Source organism: Odocoileus virginianus, chromosome 28 (genome assembly GCF_023699985.2).
Source record: "Odocoileus virginianus isolate 20LAN1187 ecotype Illinois chromosome 28, Ovbor_1.2, whole genome shotgun sequence".
In the NCBI taxonomy this organism is placed as follows: Eukaryota; Metazoa; Chordata; class Mammalia; order Artiodactyla; family Cervidae; genus Odocoileus; species Odocoileus virginianus.
Window position 1 is genome coordinate 36,808,554 of NC_069701.1, and position 21,232 is coordinate 36,829,785.

Genomic DNA, 21,232 nt, shown 5'->3' on the forward strand with positions numbered 1-21,232 from the left:
CGCCTCCCAGAGCACAGCTCAGGGAGATTTAACTGCTACCCTGGTAACTAACTAGAAACCTGCGCCTCAAGTTCTGCAAATGGACAGAAGTGATCGGCGTGCACCCACCAAGGCCCTGGCTGGGCCTGGAGACCAGGGTGATGGTATGAATGTGTGATAAGACAGGTGGGAAAAAGTCATCTGCATGGAAAGGAACTCCAGAAAAGAAGCCAGGCTCTGCTTTCTGCATCCCACCTGCTCCCCCATCCACACCCTGTGAATCGGGAAGTGGGGGAGAGGGGGCCGGAGCTCCCTGCAAGGAGCCTCAGGAGCCCATTGGCTGGAATCTTGGAGGTGACACTGCAGAGTGGCAGCATGCCCTGGGCATAGCCCTTGTTCAGAGCCATCAGCCCAGCAGCTCAGCCGCCAAAGGAGCTCAAGAGCCTCTTAAAAGAGCCCCGTGGAAACAAGGTACCACCCTGTGGGAACAAGGCACCGCCCCATGGTCTCAGAGATTAACAGGCTTTGGAATGTAATGTGCATTAAGCCTGGCTTACAACACCAGCGAGAGTCAGACTTGCTCTGTACAGCTGGAGACGGCAGAACTAAATTCACAGGTGGGGATTTCAGAAGAGTTTGTTGCTAGCTGGGAAGAATGACCCAGTGATGAGAACGGCCGTCTCAGAGGTGGGGTGCTCTTGACACAGAAGTCATCTGAACAGAGGTGGAGAGCCTCCCGTCAGTGGGGGGAGGCACGGCGGATGCACACACAGGGGCGGGCTGAAGGAGGTGACTTCTAAGGGCCCCTCCAGCTTGGAGATTCTTCAGTTACAATTTGCCCTTTGTGTCAGCCTCACTGGCTGTGCCGACAGGCACATAGCGGGGAAAGGCAACCCCAGGGGGGTGACAAGAGGCAGGCCATGCTGGGTGCTAGCCACAGAGGCCATGCCCAAGGTAGAAGGAACCCAGGAACCCAGATCATGCTGGAACAGGGTGACGCATCAGGGACTCTGGGAACAGAGACCAACCACCCTGTTCAGGGCCCGTAGACAGCCGAGCTCCAGGAACTGGCTCAGGGTCGGCAGACGTGGTGGAGGCCTGGGCAGAAGGCACGATCGGCTTCTGAGGCTCTCTGCCTGGACAGGGGCAGCAGCCTCAGGCCTCCCGGCCCTCTCCGGCCCAGCAAACACCCAGGCACCTGAGACTGGCTCTAAGCGCCTCCTCCCACCACGTGGTCACCAGCTCCACTCTCTTCAGGACCGAGTCTGCGTTAACCCAGTGAGCATCTGACGAGCTGCCTGTGGGGACCTGGCTTCCCTGCCGATGAGATGAGACCACGAGGCCACAGACCAAGACTGCCAGGCCCTCAGGGTAGCAAGCAGGCTGGGGATCAGGATGGGGCTCCTGAGGTGGTGCCAGACAGGGTCAAGGGATGTGGAGGCGAGTCCCGGGTCTGGCTCTAATCATAATGGTCCCTATCCCAGTATGATTTCCCTTCCCTCGGCTGAGTCAGTCTCTATGTGTGTGCCTTGCATCATATAATGTTGTCACTTCCACACTTCTACTTAAGCCTCAAAACAACCACAGAAAGGAGTGAGAATTCTTATCCCCATTTTACAGACAAAGAAACAGAGGCTTAGAGAGGGGGATATGACTTATCCAGCAGTCAAGGAGACCAGGACTAGAACCCAGATCTTCTGGTCCCCAGCCCAGTATTCTTCCCATCATAGCTGCAGGCTTGGTGGCAGAGAGTGGACCACCTGTGTGTCTGTGTGGTTCACACAACAGCCACACACCTCCTTGTATGCCCATCACTTGGTATTTGTGGACAGCTGTGACTGTACCAAGCGTTTGGTCACAGCTCATCATGAGCTGCTAGAGACAGCATCTCTGTGGATGGAGGTGGGCACAGCAGAGAGTGAGAGGTGGGTGGGAGCACTGTCCTGCTAGCCACCTTGTCCCTTAACTTCTAAGGATGTATGTGGCACAGACAGTCCTCTGTCCACAAGAAGGAGAGAGGGCTGAGGGTGAAACATCCCCAGGACCCACCCGAGGGCACTGTCCTGGCCAAGGCTGCTGCCTCCTGTCTCATCTCAAGGGCCCCGTGCTTCTTCGCAGGGAACTAAGACAGTCCAAGTGGAAGAAGAAGCATCTGCCTTCCCTGCAAGTGGAAGCCCCAGATGTCCCCTGCACTGTCCCCAACTATAGAGCCACACAGGGAACACACATGTTCCAGGGCAAAGGGTACCTGACCCTGGGTACACAGACCCTGGGTACATCGACCTGGACAGTCTGAGAAGCACAGGGCCACTCATGGTGTCCTGGGCTGGTGTCTTCCTCCTTTGACCCTCTCAGGGGTGCCAGGGGACTCTGTACAGGCCTGTGGGATGCTGGCAAAGGGTGTCTCCCATCCTGCTTTCCCCTGTCACCCACCACCCACTCTGTAGGCTGTGATCGTGGTTAGAAACAGAGCTTCAGGAAACCCTAAAGTTCCCCACCTCCAAGGCCCCTGCCTCACTCTTTGTCCTAGGAGCACAAAGGTCAGGTGGCCCAAAGGGGAAAGGACACAGTGTAAATTTGTTAGCGAGGGAATGGGTCCCCAAAAGGCCACAGTCTGTCCCCAAAATGCCCTGGAGACTAATGTTAGGATGAGACTCCAGGTGAATATTTTAAGCTCAGGGCTCTGTGTTCTCCCCAGCTGAGGATTCTAATCTGCTCAGAGGAGCCTAACTTCTCCTCCAGATCCAGAACACAAGCCACCCCAGAGGCCCGAGTCTTCCCACGTGACAGGCCCATCGGTGCTCCACCTCCATATGCCCAGAGGCTAGTCTGAAAGGGACAAATGTGACCCAGCCTGAGCAGCTTAGGACCTCTAGCTGCCAAGGTTGCCCTGACTGAAAGCTCCATGATGCTGGGACCTCGCCTTGGGGTCCTGGGGTCACTACTGTCACCCAGGTTCAGAATACATTGGCACTAAGAAGTGGCCCATAAGTGACAGCTGAATGAGTGGCCTTGCTTTTTCCTTCTAACACTGCTGAAGCCACAGCGCATCCGATAGGCCTCGTGGTACTGCCCACATGGATGCCCCAGGGACGGCCAGGTGAAGTGGAGCCACGCCTTCTCTGGGCGGGGCAGAGGCATCAAGCCATCAGGTGACAAGGGTCTTGATACTTCTCCACCCACCAGCTCTGTTAGAAACAGAGGAAGCACTGAACCTCAGCAGATGGCCTGGGTTTGAGTCCGGGTCCTCCCTGACCATCACTAGGTTTGTGATGCTGGATAGGTCAGTATATGGCATTCCCAGTCTATAAAATCCGGGTAGCCATGGGGACTCACGTGAAAGCAGACACGGGGAAGATGATATGCCCCGATGGGTCCCCTTGTGCACCTACATGCACACACGCTTGCACACGCACACACACAGACACACAGACATGGCTCTTTAAATTCAGAGCAGAGGAGGGCGGCTGTGTGGGGGGCCGGGTCCTTCTGTCTCTGGATCTGCCTAGGCAGGGAGCCGGGCTGAACACCAGTAGGCGTCTGCTTCGCGAATGAATGAACTAAGATATGAGCAAGTCGATGAGCTGACAGCCAGGCATGAGCGACCTCCTTACGTGTGTGCGCCGAACAGACGCCTCCAAGCCCCAGGAGTGCCCTGGGAGGGTGACTATCACACCCCAGACACAGTCTGGTCCCCTCCCCACGGTTCTGCAGAGCGCGAGGAATCTACCTACACTACTCTGGGAGGAAGTTCTTGCAGGGGGCGGGGCTCAGACCCGGGCTGGCACCTCCCACCGCTCTTCTCTCACTGGTGCCACCACCAAGCTTCTCCAGACAGAGGGGGTGTGGGTGAGAGGCAGGGTCGAGGAAGGGGCGGGGGCACGGGCAGAGCGGTTACCGAGGTTGACAGTGAGCTTCATCTGGCCCCCGTCCAGCTCCAGGCGCAGGGTGTCCGCAGACTCCCTGGAGGTGGTGGCCATCATGAGCCCGTAAGCCCGCTGGGACATGAAGCGCAGGGACACGTCCTCCGCCTCCGTGTGCATGGCGTTCGGCAGCATGATCTTCATGTACATGGAGCCGTCGTAGCTCAGGACCGTAGCCTCTGCCCCAGGAGTCGGGGGAGGGAAAAGGGGGGAACAGGCAGGGGCCAGAGAAGGGAGAGAGAAGACCAAGAGAATCAATACAGGGCTGGCAGGCCCAGGGATGGTCCTCGATAGGGCACGGGGACGGGCAGGGGCACAGGCGTGCAGACCAGCCTCACCTCTCTCACAGACCCGCCCCAGGAAGCCGGTCCCGATGCAGTCACAGACGAAGCGGTTCCAGCCCTCCCGGCAGGCGCCCCCGTTGCGGCAGGGAGCAGAGGCACACTGCTTCAGCGTCTCCCGGGAGCAGAAAGGGGCCACGCCCACAGCCCCCTGCGCCTCGGCCAGGCTCCGGAGATCTCGGCTCCGCCCGTCTATGAAGAGGTCCCGCACGCAGCCCACGTAGCCAGCCCGCAGCGCTGCGGTCCACACCTCCGGGGGCAGGGGCAAGTCCACCCGCCCGCCTTCAGGGAGACCGCCCAGGTACAGCTCGCTCTCCAGGTCCAGGATCTCACTCTCTCCGGTGGCCAAGAACGGAGTGCTGCGGCTGTTCACCGAGATGGAGCCTGCGGATCGGATGGAGGGAGAGTGTGAGCCTCAGTGGAGACGGCAGGACCGAGAGACGTCCCGGGAGAAAAAAGGATGCCCTGCCCTCACACCCCGGGAGCCCTGGGCTGCAGACATTGCTTAACGAAGCCCCCAAGTTCAGGAACCCGTGTGAGCCGCTGGAGCCCAGCGGCAGTGTGCGATGGGCCTCGGTCCAGACACCTTCTTCCCACCTGAGCAAGTCCTCAGAGAATGTACCAGAAGTGGACATGCCCCCAAAGGGCTGGATCATTGACATGTCCTTCCCCTAGCCAGCCCCTCAGACCAGGAGTCAGAGGCAGAGGTCCCCAAGGAGGCTGAAAGACTTGAATCCAAAGAGTTTCCCCCGCTAACATTTATTGGGCTTTTATGACTGTGTACCAGACACTTTGGCTTCCCAGGTGGTGCTAGTGGTAAAGAACCTGCCTACCAAAAAAAAAAAAAAAGAACCTGCCTACCAATGCAGGAGTCATGGGTTTGATCCCAGGGTAGGAAGGTCTCCTGGAGGAGGGCATGGCAACCCACTCCAGTATTCTTGCCTGAAGAATCCCCATGGATAGAGGAATCTGGGCTATAGTCCATGGGGTCGCAAAGAGTCAGACACAACGGAAGCAACTTAGCATGCATAGCATACCAGGCTCTTGCACGCATGCGTGCTAAGTCACTTCAGTCGTATCCGACTCTTGAGACCCTATGGTAGCACTTCACATATATTATATCACTTAAATCTCATGGTAACCCTAAGGAATTGATCCTTTACAATCCCACTTGGAAATGGTAGATGAGGATTAGAGAGACTAGGGAAGCTGCCCAAAGTGCCACCACAGTTAAGGACCAGAGCCAAAGCACCACCCAGGTGGCAGGACTCCAGAGCCTGCGTCCCCCAGCCCTGGACCTGGAGCCCCTGTGTGGTTGGTGGAGCAGACGGGCAGGCCGATCAGTTCTTGGAGCCTCTGAGACAGGAGGGCAGCCAGGAAAGGAAAACCAGGCACAGAGCTTCTGGGCTGTAACAGTTCTTTGGAAGAAGGGGCTGGTTATCTTAGAAAAAAAGATTTGGGGTCAGGTAGGAGCTTCAAAGCTTTTCCTGAGAACTTAAGAAGCCAAAACCTATAAATTAGAAGCTTTATTCTGTTTGTAATTTTTATTCTAACATTCTCCTTCCTCTCTCTTTTCTCCAGTTTGGAAGAATTCATTAAAAAATAAAAAGGCTGCCTATCTCAATCAGGTTAAAGACAGGTAAGGATAGTTTGACCACGAAAGGCCTGAATAGGCAGAGACTGGGGGTGGGGGTGCCAAGCATGGGTCTGCAGGAACAGGAGCAGGGCCTCCTCGACACACCTGGCTCCTGATCTGGAGCTTATTCTCCTCGGTGCAAACCCTCCCCTGCACCAGAGGCCCTCCCCTTCTGCCCCATTTTAACACTGGGGTCCCTGGCTTGTCCTCCCTGACAAGGCATCAGATCCCCACGCCCCCTCCCAGCCCCCCAAACATGACCCTGATCACCTACACTTCTATCTGCAGCAAGATCCCCAAATGCTTGCTCCACCCACCCACTATGGGGTCTCCTGGACAAGGGCACCACCCAAGTGGACTCTCCACAAATGAACAGAAGGTGAAAGAAGGAAGGCCATGGTGGGGAAAGAGTATATAACGGAGCGTCAGCAGGAGGTGCAGTGTACCACATCTCATTTATCCATTCCGCTGTTGATGGACGTCTAGGTGGCATCCATACCTGTTTATTGTATTAATAAGCAGTGCTGCAGTGAAGATCAGGGAACATATATCTTTTGGAAAATATAGTTTGGGGATATATGTACACATATAGCTGATTCACACTGCCATACCGAAGAAACTACCACAACATTGTACAGCAACTATACTTCAATAAAAATTTTTAAAAATGAAACTAAAATGAATACAGATATTGTTTCAAGGTCATTCTAAAACATGGAAAGGGAACAACAATCCAAGTGTTCAATGACAGATGGATGGACAAAAGGTGGTCTATTCATACAACAGCATATTATTCAGTCATGAAAAATGAAGCCTGACACATATAGCTGACACGTACTACAATGTGGATGAAACTAGAGGACACTATGCTAAATGACATAAGCCAGACATAAAAGGACAAATATTGTGTGATCGAGGTATAGGTGGTCCCTAGAGTAGGTAATTCATAGGAAGTAGGATGGTGGTTTACAGGGGTTGGGGGACAGGGAGTTAGTATTTATGGGAACAGATTTTCTGTTTGGAAAGATGAAAACATTCTCTATATTGATGGTGGTGCTGGCTGCACAACAGTGAAGGCCCTTAACACCACTGAACTGTGCACTTAAGCATGATTAAAATGGTAAATTTTATGTTGTATATAAATTACCACAAGAACATGTTAAAACATGGGAAAGGTCAAAGAGAACTTTGTTGGAGTGATGACCCCAAGTCTGTGCTGGGCCATGAGAAATGGCCGAAGTGACTCACAGGCCAGGCAGGCCTGGTATATGGGGTCTGGCGATTGAGTGAGCCTAAGGAAACCACTGCCTGAAGACAGAGCAGAGCGAAGGGCCCTGGGGTTCTCTACAAGGCCTGAGCAGATTCCCAACCTAAAGAGTCACAGATCCCCTGCGTGGAGACCCTGGGAGGCGATTTGTGTTCTGTGAAGACTCCCTGGTACCCTCATGACACGAAACCAGGGGATGAACCCATTTACCGCAAAGCCTGGGGAAGGCGACATTTCTCTGAGAAGCAGCAGCAGGCCCATGAGAGGCTGATGCCTCCAGGAGCCGTGGCAGCCCCCTTCCTCCCTGTGTGTGTGGGTACGGTCGCTCCACCCTGAGATGAAGGCCCAGTGCAGTGACAGCCGGAGGAGCATGAAAATTTAGCTGACGTTGATAAGGGCTTAAATTGGATAATGTGTTAGTTCTCATTTGTATCGGTTCTTTCTCCCCTGTCCAACAAGATGGAGAAGAGTAAAGAAGAGAATTAGAAAGAAAACAAGAAGAGGATGGGAAAGGAAGGCTGAAAAGGAAGAGTGGAGGAGGGGTGGCTAGAAGCAGCAGAAGATTCAAGAACAGTGCCTGCCTGGTTCCGGTACCTTCCACCCTGCTCTTTTATTGTGTAAGACCCCTCACCAGGCAGAGTGTGGTGTTTACTGGGCGGCCTCCTCACCGGAAGATGTGCTCCACGACAGCCAAGGCTCTAGCTCACCGCTGCCTCGTTACAGCACCCTGGACAGCACCTGGCGTCCGGAGGTGCTCACTAAATATTTGAGTGAGTTAATAAAGAAAGGCGAAAGGATCTAGATAGAGGGAGGCAAGGTTGGGAAGGTTTTTGTTGTTCTTGTTTAAGGAGAATGGGATAACCACTGTGTTAGGCACTGAGCGAATACTTTTATAGATTTTTCCTTGATTTCCCCTCTTGATGATCCCTTTTATAGAAAAGGAAACTGAAGCTGCAAGGCATTGAGTGCTGGCCTAACATCACACAAGCCGGAAGTGGGAGTGTCAGGTGTGCACCCACCCACACCTGATCTGACTGGTCTGACTGACTCCTGGCCTGATGTGTCCCTGTGACCCTTCTAATCCCAGCACTATCCAGGGGACACGCCACCATCACTGGCCACACAGCTCTCACTTCCTGTGTCCTGTGTGTAAACCCAGTGCCCTGGGAGCATTTGATGGGCAGAACCTCAGTCGTCAGAGACTGCTCGAATGGGACGACCCTGCTCCTGTGTGGGGGGAGGGCCCTCCTGGCCCCAGAGTTCCCCAGGAAGAGGCTCTTCCTCCTTCTTTCCAAGGCACCATGGCAACAAGGACAGGGAGGGGTTGGGAGGGCCGGGGGAAGGGGAGGGGAGGCGAACAGCAGACTGGACTGTCAGTGTGGGAGAAGAGGGGTGAGGTGAAGTGAAGGGAAAGTCGCTCAGTCATGTCCGACTCTTTGTGACCCCATGGACTGTGTAAGTCCATGGAAATCTCCAGGCTATAATATTGGAGTGGGTAGCCTATTCCTTCTCCAGCGGATCTTCCCCACCCAGGAATCGAACCAGAGTCTCCTGCATTGCAGATGGATTCTTTACCAACTAAGCTATCAGGGAAGCTCAGAGAGGGGTGGCCAGGGGAAAGGGGAAGATGCAGAGGCCTCTGACCTTTGCGCCCATCCCTCTGGAAGTCCACGTGGCACCACTCGCCGTCGTTGACCTTGCGGCTGGACGCCCGCAGCTTGATGCCCCCTGAGCCCATGTCCAGCAGAAGGTAGAGGTAGCCATCCAATAGCTCCATGGCAAAGTAGTCGGCCCGCTGGGCAGTGCTGGGGCTGCCAGGCCCTGCCCCGGCCCGCCGGCCCTGGCTGAAGAGCAGCAGCCCGTTGGGCTCCGTGGTGCGGAAGTCTAGGGAGATGGAGCCTGTGCGCTTGGCGCTCCAGCGGGGCAGTGCCACAAAGGCCTCGGGGCTCTCAAAGGTCACGGGGTCCAGGGCAGCCACATCCTCACAGCGGAATGACAGGTCCCCCTGCAGCTTCATCTTGGGGTCTCCTTCCTTCGCCAGCCGGGACAGTTCCAGCTTGAAGTCGTTGTTCTTGTAGACCACCTGCAGAGGGCCGTGGGGCAGGGTGGGTGGTTCCCAGGATGAAGAACAGGAAGCAGTTTAGGACCTGACCACTCCTGCCTGACAGCTCGGGGCGCTGCCACCCTGGCCTGGGGGCCCCTGCTCAGCAGCCCAGACCACAATTCTAGAACTGCACGCTCAGAGGCTGGGGGCAGCGCTTCCCTCGCGGCACTTATTTCTCTGTCCTGTCTCCCTGCCCAGCACGAGCACCGCAGCCCTCGGCGCTGCTGAGCTGCCGCTCACAATAACTGCAGGACAACCGCCAGGAACACGTGGCTGACACTGACATTCTTATCTAACCCTCACAGCCGCCTCGAGAAGTAGGTACCAAATACCCGTTTTACAGCTGAGAAAACTGAGTCAGACAGGTCAAGGGACCCAGCCAAGGTCACAGAGCTGGTGAGTGGGCCTGAAACACTGGTCTTTAGTTTTCATGCCCACCACTCTCTCTTCTGTACACAGCTGCCTTAAGGGTCCTCTGAGAAGACGGGGGCCTTCAGGGCTCAAGGAAGCAAGATAGGAGAAGCCCCTTGCCAGGGTCAGTGGGCCTCAGGTTTTGAAGAGAGGCGGTCTCCCACCACAGAGTGAGAGGTACAGAGGCCCCGGGCAGCTGGCTGGTCAGACCGGGCTTTCTGGGGTGCCCCCCGCCTCTCCTGGCCCTACTCACGTCCTTGAGGCAGCCCATGAAGTTGTTGCTGACGGGTGAGCCGGGCAGGTCGGCCGTGTTGGGGCTGCCCCCAATGTAGAAGAAGTCGTCAGAGCCCAGCATGGTGTAGTCCTCCTGCGTGTAGCCTGTGGTGGTCAGGATCCCGTCCACCGAGATGGTCACCTGCCCGGCCCAGGGAGGGAGGGGGAGAGACGAGGAGACAACTGGCATCAGCTCCCTGGGAAGAGCCACGGGCAGGGCAAGGGAGGGGCCGGGGGGCGGTGGGGGGAGGGACTCTCCATTTTTATGTCTGCTTGTCTCGGAGGAGGAACAGTGGGGGTGGGGAGAGGGCAAAGGAGGAGGCAGCACAAGATTTGATGGTCTCAGGGTGGGCTGAGGCCGGCCCCATGGCCCCGTCGGCAGACAGGCCCGAAGGGTGCTCAAGGTGTTCACTGTGCACGGCAGCAGGAAGTGGCTCTCAGAAGTGGCTCCAGATGGACAGATGAATGGGATTGGGGGCCCCCAGGGTACAAATGGCACTGATGCTTCTCTCCTCTTAAAGGGTCTCTGGACGCACATGTGATTTAAGAGCATCTCTCATAAAAGAGGCAGAGACCACCAGTTCTCCTGGGGTCCTGGTGGCTTCGACACCCCTGCAGCTCTCCCTCCGGGGCATGGCAGAGTCCTTTCAGTCTTAGCCCGTGGGGAGGTGGACGATGGCAAGGGCATGAGGACCAGGAACCCAGATACTGCTGGGGAGCCTTGGCACTTCTCAGGAGACACACGGCGTCCTTGAGGGCTGATTCCAATCACTACCTCCTAACTGGTCCCGACCCCTTTGCTGAGTCTGTCTTGCTATCCGGGTCCCTCTGTTTTGGGGTCACTCTCTTGTCCCCCAACAAGGGGGCAGCCGCTGGCCTATTCATCACCCTGCCTGATTCATTCATCCTCACAATTACGCTATGGCGTCAGGGCCAGGCTAAGGAACAGAGGGAGACAGGCTAACCTCCTGTTACCTTGTCCCTGGGCTGAAAACTCAGGAAACAAAACAAGACAGGCAGGGATGGGGGCATACCTGGTGTTCCAAGGAGGTGAAAGGGGCTCAGTAGTGGCCTGGGGAAGGCAAAAGTGAAAAGTGACCTGGGGCGGGGGGGGGGGACAGTGACAAGTGCAGGGAACTCCATGAGTCCCTGCTCCCCAGGCAAATGTCCACCCAAGCCCTGAAAAGTCTAGCCAGAGGAGCACCCACACCCAGCCAGGTTGTGGTGCAGAGTGAAGTGTGGGGGGACCACAAGCCCCCACTCTCAGAAGGCGGTGGATTAGGACAGTCAGGTTCCCACGGGGGCGATCAGGAAGCCAGCTCACAGTGAACCCAACACCATGCTTCTGCAGGCTACAGCTCCTCCTGCTTCCTATTCCTCAAATGTGCCTCAGCAACTCCTGTCTGGGCAAAGTCTGGAGATTGGGGCCTTCCGATCACAGCCCACAATGTCCTTCCCACACCAGTCCATACGTACATGCCATCAGCCATCTTCCAGTGACCGGTCTCCAGGGTTCCACTGTTGCGGGGATGGGGAGTGAGTGTTAGGAACACCTGAGGGACGTGAGCGGAACAGGGCCAAGGGGACTGTCCCTCACAGTACCCTCGAGTCCCCCTCATGCCACGCTGGAGCCTCACAGTGTGTGGGGGGCTGGGACTGAAGGGCTCTCTCCTAGGAACCATCAAACCTTGTGCTGGGGGGACCGGGTTCAAGGACAGAGGTGAGGGCATGTCTTTGTGGAAGTGGGCACTTTGAAGATTTTGAGTCTTGTTTTGAGGTGAGGGCTGGTCATTATTGTTTATTGCTTCTTCCCTCCATCCCACCCGGGGCTAGGAAGTGGAGCTCTGGGTGGAAAGGGGAAGGGTCAAAGTATTAGTCACAAAAACATGCAGACAAGATTAGAACGGGCAGGAGGGGGCTGGAGAAAGGGCAGGAGGGGGCTGGGATGCAGGGCTGGGAGTAAGACAGGGAGAGGTGGCGGGGGGAAGGGGCCTCTAGCCCGCCCTCCACTCCCAGGGCCACAATGGGAGACCAGGAATCGGGCCACTAGTAGTTCCTGAGTCTGTCTAGAAACCCAACTGAGAGTCAGCTCCTGAAGGCCGGGCCCCTGGCCTAACGTGTCCCTGTGACCCTACTAATCCCAGTACAGTCCCGGGGACACATGGCCACCATTCAGGTGACCGTCAAGTGGCCTGACGATCAGGGCCACACGGCGCTCACTGCCTGTGTGCCACGTGTGAACCCGGTGCCTCGGGAGAGAACACGGACAGAATCACAGTCCTCTGAGACTGCTGGGACGGGACGGCCCTGCTCCTGTGCAAGGACTGGGGGAGAGGGGGGCCCTCCCAACCCCAGTAGCTCCTCAGGAAGAGGCTCCTCCTTGCTCCAGCAGCCTGAGCCACTCGCTGTCCCTCCCGCCCCAGAAGCCAAGGCACGAGCTCCTGGCGTCCTCCTCATCCTGTGTTCTCTCTTCTGCCCCTCCATTCAGCCAGCTCACCTGCCTTCGCCCTAGAGTTAGGAAGACATGACTTGGGGGGCCCTCCCTGAACCCCTCCCGACTGGGTGCAAATCTGACCTTGCCCACCTTGCTTTATACGAATCTCTGCCACGTGGTGCCCCCTATGGGAAAAGGGCTGCCTTAACCCCTTGTGTATCTCTCCTGGTGTTTTAGAGCCTCCCTGGCCCAAGGGGTGGGGAGAGGGCAGCAGGAGGCAGGGTCACATAAGGAGGTGCATGGAGGAAGTGGGGTGAGGGAAGAAGAGAGAGAAAGGGGGAGACGGGCACCAGGGAGAAAGGAAGCCGAGGATCGGAGGGGATGGAGGAAGGTCTCTGGGGAAGGCAAGGAGGTAGATGAGTGAGATTAGTAAAACCCGACTGTTTCCTCAGACAAATCAAAGTCCAGACACAAAAATGGCAGGTTCGTTAGTAAAAGCAGGAAACAGGGGGATAATTCCCCCAGTCCCCCTCCACCCCAGGGGTTCATGATGCCCCTGCCCCCCAACCCCCCCGCACAGCTTCTGGAAGGGGTGGGGCCGGCAGGGGAAGAGGGCAGAGGGGGGACATGCGACACACAACAGCCATGACAGCTTGGACACGTGCGGGTTAGAGGGCCTGGGTGGGGGTCCCGGCCCAGCAGGACAGGCGAGAGAAAGGCAGCCGGGGTGGGGGGAAAGCATGCAGGGCCAGGGGTCATAGGGAAGAGCCCAGATGGAGGCAAAAGAGCTGCAGGGGTGCAGAAGGAGAAGCTTCCTTCCAATAGAGGTGGGGAGAGGAGCCACCACTAGGACAGAGACATGTACAGGTTGAGAAAGAAAGGGAAGGGATGTTAGACTCAGACCTTTCTCCCCAGAGGGCAACCCAGACACTCACTCCCACCACCCATTCGCCACTGATCACTGACCCCAGGCACACCTGCTCACACACCACATCTTACTGAAGGCGGTGGGAGGGAGTCCCGACAGCCTCATTTCCAAGCAGCATCCTTTTTGTCATCAGGACCACGGCTAGCACCCCAAGACACAGCAGAGACTACTCGCCACCCACATTAATCCACACAACACAGAGAGACCGGGCCCTGAGTGGAGCTGAGTAAAACATGACAAATGAGCCACAGCTCTGCCCCGGAAGAGCCATGACCAGTCAAGGAAGAGGGGAAGGAGCCCTACACCCAGCCTCTGCTCCATTCCCCAGGGACAGGGAGGGTGGCTGGAGGTGGCTGCAACGGGCAGCCTATGACCTTGATGGGCTCTCAACCCTTCCTGCTGGCCCCACCTCCCTTCTGCTCTGCTCTGTTGGTCTCCCCCCTTAAGCAGGCTGCTAGCATGAAACCAGGTCCTGGCCACAAATGTTCTGCCTCAGGCACTCATGCCCATCACAGCCCCAAAGGAAAGGCTGGAAAGGGGAATGGCCCTCTGACATCACCCAGAGCCTTCCCCAGCTCCCTGCTATGATTATAGGGTCACTGACCTTCTTGGGAGGGGGATTATTAAGGCGAGAATAAGATCGAGGGCAGATTTTTTTTAACTTGTAAGCAGGTTAGATGGGCTCTGGGGAGTCATGAAATCCCTTGGCATTGTATGCAAACCACTTCAATGGGTTTTTTTCCTCCAGTGAGAGCCCACTGCTGTCACCAAACTCTCAAAAGGCTCATGATCCAAAGATGAGTGAGGCCAATTAGCTTAGGAAGACAGTCCTGGCCTGCCCTTAGGACATAAGAGGGTGGGAGCAGGGCATGAGGAGAGGAGGACAGCCGAAGGGGGGTGTGCAGCCGCACAGGGAATCCTGATGACTGGGCTCAATGGTGCTGGAACATACTCTTCAGGTCAGAAATCCTGAGTTCTTATTTGGTCTTTACCATCTTCCAGAACAATCCTTATTTCACCTCCCTGACTCTCATCTATAAAAGGGGTTTAACAACTTCCATAACTCCTGCTTCTCCCAGGCTTACTGTGAGGCTCAAATGAGATCAACAAAGTGAAAGCACTGAACTCTTCTGCTACTTGTTACATCGCCCTAGGCCCTCTCAGGCCTCAGTTTCCTCCATATGTTAACTGGGAATAATCTCTGCCTGCTGCTTGCCATCTAGGCATTTGTCAATTTTAAATGATATTCAAAAAGTGAGAGCTACTTAGAAGAAGCAAATTCTCCAGTGTCAGATGCAAAGAACACTCCCTTCAGCCTGACCACACCTAACCCAAACCTCTCCACTGCTTGGCCTTTTTGACCTAGATCCACTCTCTCCCCCAAGGAGAAATTCTCAAATAACAAAGAGAGTCCATACAAAGGAGTTAGTAAAAATAAGTGCAAAACCAACCAGAGCCCGGCTGAGGAATGCCTGGGAAATCAGAGCAGGTTGAACGCTGTCTCTTTGGGTGCCAGGTTCTCTGATTCCACTCCTGGCTCAAAGAGCTGATCCCCGGGACAGGTGTCTGAGGGTTTATGAGGTGACTTCGGCCACCAAGAGGCACCAGCTCTGGTTGTCAAGCAGGGACGCTCACACTAGGAGGCGTGGGCTTCAGAGACTTAGAATCTCACAGGGCCTTTCCCTGCCAGGATTTGGCAAGGTTGTTTGCCTTCTGACCAACTTAACCAAGTCATCCCATCTTCCCTCCTCCTCCTCAGGCCCAGTTCCTGGGGCATTCTGGGGTTTCATGTAGTTATTTTAGGACTGAATCCCAAGAAAGGATGGTAATAGGATCTCCAGTGGGGCCAGAGATGCTATATTCTCCAGGGTTTGCTATGGGAAGGGAATCGCTTCTGTACAAAATATCCCTGCCCTGGAAACACGGAGATAATCAGTTAACATTTTATAAAGCTTAATAAAATTATTATTTCCTTTACAGAGTACAGACGCTTTCACTTCCGCTACCCTTCTTGACCCTCACACTGACTCCCTGAAAGGCAAGCGAGGAATGTCAGCCGTTTGGCAGATGAGAAACAGCTTTAGCCCCAGTTCACAGTTTTTAACTGAACTGAGACTGGAAGGAAGGGGAAGTCTCCTGGGCCCTAATTCTCAGATAGTATACCCTAGGGGTTGCCTTTATCTTGCCTCCCTTCTGTCCGCAAAGTCACAGGTTGGCTGTCCAGTGAAGCTCTGTAAAGAGAGTTCCAGGGACTTCCCTGGCGGTCTAGTGGTTAAGACTCCACGCTTCCACTACAGGGGCACAGGTTTGATTCCTGGTCAGGGAACTAAGTAAGATTTTGAATGCTGCACATAGTGCAGCCAAAAAATTAATTAACAATAAAGAATTTCAAATGCCCAGTTCCTGACAGGTACTCAGTGGCCTGGTCTGAGAGGTAAGCAATGGCAAACTTCTAGAAGCAGCAGCGGAAGAAAACAGCCTGTGGGAGAGCAGTCCTGGGGCCATCACACAGCTCTGTCTGAACAACAGGATGACAGAATGGCCAAAGGAGGCCTCGGATTGGGGACGGCTGGGATGGCCATGGCTTGGCACTGGCTTGGGGACCGGACAAAGGACAGGACCACCACAAGTCTGTGGGTGCAGGGAGGTGCAGTGCTGCCAGAGTATCAGGACAGGCCAGACGTGTTCTCAGGGCTACATCCTCCTGGGGAAGATGTGGAACCTCTCAGACAGGAAGCCCCAGCAGCCAAGCTGCCTCCTCTCCAGCCAGGCAGCTCCGTGGGCCTGGGAGGCTGGGCAGGCCAGGCAGCTGCCCCAAGCAGCGTGGGCCCCGTGGGAGCAGACACGTCCATCTGCAGGGTCCCCAGCCTGGCGCTCAATCACTCTGCATTATTAATAGACGATGACTAACCGCCTGCTGCCGCAGAGCCAGGACCAGGCGGGCAGGAGGGAATCCCAGGGGAGGGCACACAGCAGGGCCTGCAGGCACACACTCACGGGCGAGGCGAAGCACAAAGGGCCAGCCTCAGCTCCTTCCCTGCTCCCACCCATCCCGGCCCCAAAACCAGCCTCCTAAGAGCCCTCGCAGGCTCAAAAACACAGTCACACAGCCCCCAGCTCGTATCAGCGTTCACACTTGTAGAACCACCAGGAGAGTCTCAAACACACAGTACCGTCTCCCACCAACACCCCCTAAATGTCACACCAACATTTACACACAGTTGCACCCACACACCAACACACACCAGCTGCGTTTACACAGACACCCACACCAACGCTCACCAGGCCTGAGCCCAACCCAAACAGAGGAGCTCAGCAACAAGTACCCGACTTCACCCCGCTGGGCCTCCTCCTCTCACCCCCTCAATGAGGAAGGGAACCAACCCCAGTCAGAGGCCATGCGGGACAGGCAGTGGGGGGGCAGAGAGGGGACAGGAGATGGAGGGGAAGAAAGACAGTGTGAGACACAGTGTTAGTCAGAGCGGCAGAGCAGTGGGAAAACTGGACGCTGTCCCTGGTGGGGGGAAAAGACCATTCATGCCATGCAAGATGTGGGGGAGCCAGAACCAAGACCCCTCGAGGCTGGGAAGTGAGGCAGGAGATGCTGTCCCTTCTCAGGCAACCAGCCTGGGCCAGCCCCTAAATTGCCATGAACAGTGATGTGAAGGAGCTCTGCATCCCCCAAGGTCCCCTCCCCACCTGTGATCTGTGGAGCCCATGGCCCCCAGAGGCCTCACCCCCAGCCCCCTCCCCCAGCTCGAGGGGCCTGTCCAGGAGCTGACAGTGAGCAGAGCGTAGCATGTCATGGGATGGTGTTTTCCATGGATTTTCAGGAGACCAAGAAAGAAACTAAATCAGAGAAAAGAAACAAGGGGTGGGGCAGGGGAGAAAAGGAACAAAAGAAAGCAAGAGAAATAAGCAGCCTGGCATCGGGGCTGGTCTAACCAGAGCCGATGAACATGGGGTCTGCCCCAGGTCTCTCTGGCCAGGAATCTGAATTCAGAAATTAGGGGAGGAGGTTAGGGCAGGGACAGGCCAAATTCCTTGATTTCCATTTGTCTTTTGGATTTGCGTTTGGACCAAAAAAGGCAAGAAAAGGGAAAGAGGAAAACTCAAAGAGAGAGAAGCAAAATCTAGAGATTGTCCAGGACGCAGAAAACGATTGGAAGAGCAAAACAACCAAAACCAAACGGGGAAAGGAAACAAAAGAGGGAGAATCGAACAGTTAAAAAAACCCACGGCAAACCAAACGGTAAGACAATTAGAGTGATATCTACCAGATAATGCAGTTTGTTTACCATAGCGTGTCCAATGCCTGCGTGCTTCACCGGAGATATGGGGGAGAGGTGGGGGGGGTCAAAAAAAAAAAAAAAAAAACAAGAACAACAAAGACAACAACAAAAGAACAGAACGAAAGAAAAGAAAAAGAAAATGACCAACTGTGAAACTCAAGGAAGGAGGAAAAATATATATCCATATATATTTGGTTGTCTGTTCAGACCCTCCCACCTTAAGTTCAGCTGAAGTGTTTTGTTTTTAAAAAAATTAAATTATAATGGGAGGGAGAAATAAAACACACACATAAATTAAATCCCTTCTCCCGATCCCCCCCCACCCCACCCCTGGAGTCCTCTCCCCCGATCCCCTCCCGGAAGAGCTGGCTGCAGAGAAGGGGAACAGTTAAAGACCTTGGTTAGTAGAGAAGGAAACAACAAAAGAACTAGACCAAGAAAGCAAAGACTTAAAGATGGCGACATTCCGCAGATGAGACAGAAAGGTTAGTTCGGTTTTTCACTCATACCCTGCCCCACCTGTCCCTGCCCATCCCTTGGTCCCCCAGGGTTATAAGCGTGTTAGTAACACACACAGAGTTGGCAAAAGGGTTTTCCAACAGAGGGTGAGAGAGGGAAGGCAGGGGGTTAAGAAGCAGACCCAATTATGCAGTATTAGTAAGTCCTATGGGCTGAAATGTTAGGGAGTTGAGGGGAAGGCAGGAAGGAGAATAGGGGTGTGAGAAAGGCATGGGCTATTGACTCAGGTAATGAACGCAGGGGTTTGTTGGCTAACTGGTCGACCAGATGGCTTTCCAGAGAACTGCCTAAAGAGCAAGCTGATATTGGCCAACTGGCTGACCAGTGACCATGTTGAGTTAATGGGTAAACTGGTTGGTGATGGGCCAGTTGGCTGTCAGACTGGGAGAAGAATGGTCAAGGCCCCCACAGAATCCCAGGACTGGCTTAAATGAGAGGTAGTTTCACTTGGAGCAAAAGGGAAGGGGTTGCCAAGGAATAAAGGAGGAAATATGGGTGTCTGCTTTTCCTGGGGATGGAAGATAGCAAATAGACCCAGGGAGTCATGGTACAGGGAAGGGCAGCTCTTTATATTTTTTTCCTGTTTCTCTTCCTTCAGAAAGGAAGAGAGAGCAAGTCACCACCTGAATAGGGAAAAGGAAACTTTGCCCTCCATGGGCTGGCAGAGGGCTCACTCTCACATCATACCTCATCCCAAACCCTCCTCCCCTCACCTACTCTCCCACCCAGAGCTCCTAAATTAATCCTAATTTGACTTTTCAGAGCCCACATTGCCCCCAAATTTTCCTTGGTTCTTCAGTCATTCCACCCTATTTTCTTATGCCCCTTTGGGCAGCTGTTTCTCCCACAATGAAGTACTCCCCCCACCCTCCACCATCATTCATGCAACTCTGTGCAATCAGTCAGGCTTTCCCAGCAGCCCACCCTCCTTCCCCACACCCACAGACCCCCAAGCATCCACTCCCCACACCAGCACCAGAAATCCACTCCCCCCACATACCACAACATAAGAAAGAACACAAAGACCCTCCTCCCTCTAAAGTCCCTCACTCCTCTCTAAACTAGAAGCCAGTTTCTTTTACCCCAGACTAGAAGCCCCACCCCAGTGCAGCTCTCTGTTCATTTCCTCTCCTCATGGTCAAAGACGGCAGCGAGAACCGCCTTCAAAATTTCCCGTTGAGGAGGAGGTGTCAACGGGGCTGAGGCAGCTTCACCTAGTGTGACAGAGATGCTGGGACACTACTGTTTGATGTCCATCAAATACTAAACTGCAAGCCCAAGAGTGTGACTGTGAGAAGGAAAGGTCTTCTGGGGACAGACCCATTAGTTAGAGAGCTGTTATAACCAGTGGGCACAGGACTAATTCAGTAAGACAATTAATAAGGGCCTTGTATAATTAAAAATAACAGAATTCAATATTTAGCAGCTAGAAGTGCTGAGTGACCAATATTAATTATTAGTGATGCAGAAGCAGTTTACCTAGCAGGAAGACAAAAAGTCTAATGACACATGGTACAAAGACTGGCCCTATCGGCCAGTAGGACTGTTGGGAAATGAACAGGCCAACTACTCAGGGCAAGGAAACATTAGCTTCATGACAGCTAAACCCATGGCACCAAAAAAGGTGCAAGTTCGCTGATACCACTGCACTAGTCAAACAAGACAAGGGAAAAAGAGGCATTGCAGGTAAAAGTCCAACTATCACTCTTTTGAAGTTAGAACTGGCTGTAGAAACTAAAATAAGGAAAAACCAGTTTTCAACTTTCATGGACAACTTCATTTTTAACAAATACAAGAGTGAATTAAGAAACAAGACTGAGAGGGAAGAGCTGTGCGTTCAAAGCCTGGGCCTCCCACTGATGTGTCAAGAGATCCAGGCTTCCTCTGATAAACAGCGACACTGCAGTGGATGAGACAGGACCCCTCTAGATCTAGAGAGTACAGATCCAGAACTCGGTGGTCATGCCTGAGCAGGCAACTGTGGCCAGACACTAGAGTGGAAGCTCCACCGGAACCCAGCTTGTGCCCATGATGCAGCAGCCCACACCTTTCCAAATGCTGGGATCTGGAGAGCTGGGGCTTCAGACTAACAACTGGGCAAGGAAGGCTTTGCCCTAGCCACAGAAGCAGCTAGAGGGCCCCTGGAGGACAGGAGCACATGGAGGACCATGCGTGATGAGGGAGGAGGACATCAATCACAGAGGAAAGAGGTCAGTGATTGCAGCAAGTGTAACTTACCACGACCAAGGGCCTTTGGACAAAACCTTGCCCCGTCTCTACCTTGAAGTCTCGGTGTAGCTCCAGCCCCTCAAGAAAGCCAAGAAGGGGTTTATACACACAAATCACAACAATCTGGATGAAGGTAATCTCTATGGAGCAAGAAAAACTCGGGACAAAGAAAACAGGACTCGGATAAGATGGGCCCACTTTTTCAAGAGACAGCAGAACACTGAAATGGTTCAAGACATGGGAACATCCAAGAATGGCAGGACCAAAAGGCAAGTGACAGGCCCTTTAGCATTGCACACCAAGGACAACAGCCAGGCCCTCTGGGGAGGCAGAGGAATGAAGTCAGACAGACTCTCACCCTCCCACTCCCACAGAATAGCCTTGGGCCAGCTCTTCAACTTGCTTTTTCTTCGTTGGTGAATGGAAGTATCTCCCACTTCACAGGATTGTTAGAAAAGTTAGATGAGATACAAAAAAGAAACAAGACCCTTGAACTTGGGCGCCTATGAAGGAGAGATGTGAGGGTGCGATCTGAGCAGTGCTGTAAGAAAGGAACAGGTCCTGATGAAACTCCTAAGAGAGGGCGGGAGCATAAGGGAAGGAGTTTTTCCCAGAGGACAACAGTAGTTCCGGGCTCACATGAAATAATTAGATCTGCTAATCTGTCCAAAACCTCACCAACTGGCTTCAAGGAAGAGCCCAAAGGAACCAGCAAAACCACCAGAAAAACAAATAAAAACACTCAGTTTCTGGTATGAAGCCCTCAAGGGGAACCTCCCTGGTGGCCCAGTGGTTAAGAATCTGCCTTCCAGTGCAGGGGACACAGGCTGGATCGCTGGTCAGGGAACTGGGATCCCACATGCCCAGGAGCAACTAAGCCTGCGCGGCAACTCCTG

The 21,232-nt window shown here is 54.3% G+C and overlaps 1 protein-coding gene across 30 annotated transcripts in view; it reads right to left on the reverse strand.

Annotated features, from left to right (window-relative positions):
• The window catches only part of NRXN2 (neurexin 2), a 108,756-nt gene that overhangs the window by 48,763 nt on the left and 38,761 nt on the right, over window positions 1-21,232 (reverse strand). For 14 of the 30 annotated variants that reach the window (XM_020891767.2, XM_070457584.1, XM_070457589.1 and 11 more), the window contains 5 exons: window positions 17,574-17,618; window positions 9,915-10,076; window positions 8,791-9,229; window positions 4,241-4,627; window positions 3,878-4,081 (listed from right to left, as the gene is read on the reverse strand). In XM_020891767.2, the coding sequence (XP_020747426.1) occupies window positions 3,878-4,081; window positions 4,241-4,627; window positions 8,791-9,229; window positions 9,915-10,076; window positions 17,574-17,618 (1,237 nt within the window). The remainder of the gene's footprint in view (window positions 1-3,877; window positions 4,082-4,240; window positions 4,628-8,790; window positions 9,230-9,914; window positions 10,077-17,573; window positions 17,619-21,232) is intronic. The other 16 variants (XM_070457587.1, XM_070457590.1, XM_070457585.1 and 13 more) reach the window with 2 other exon arrangements.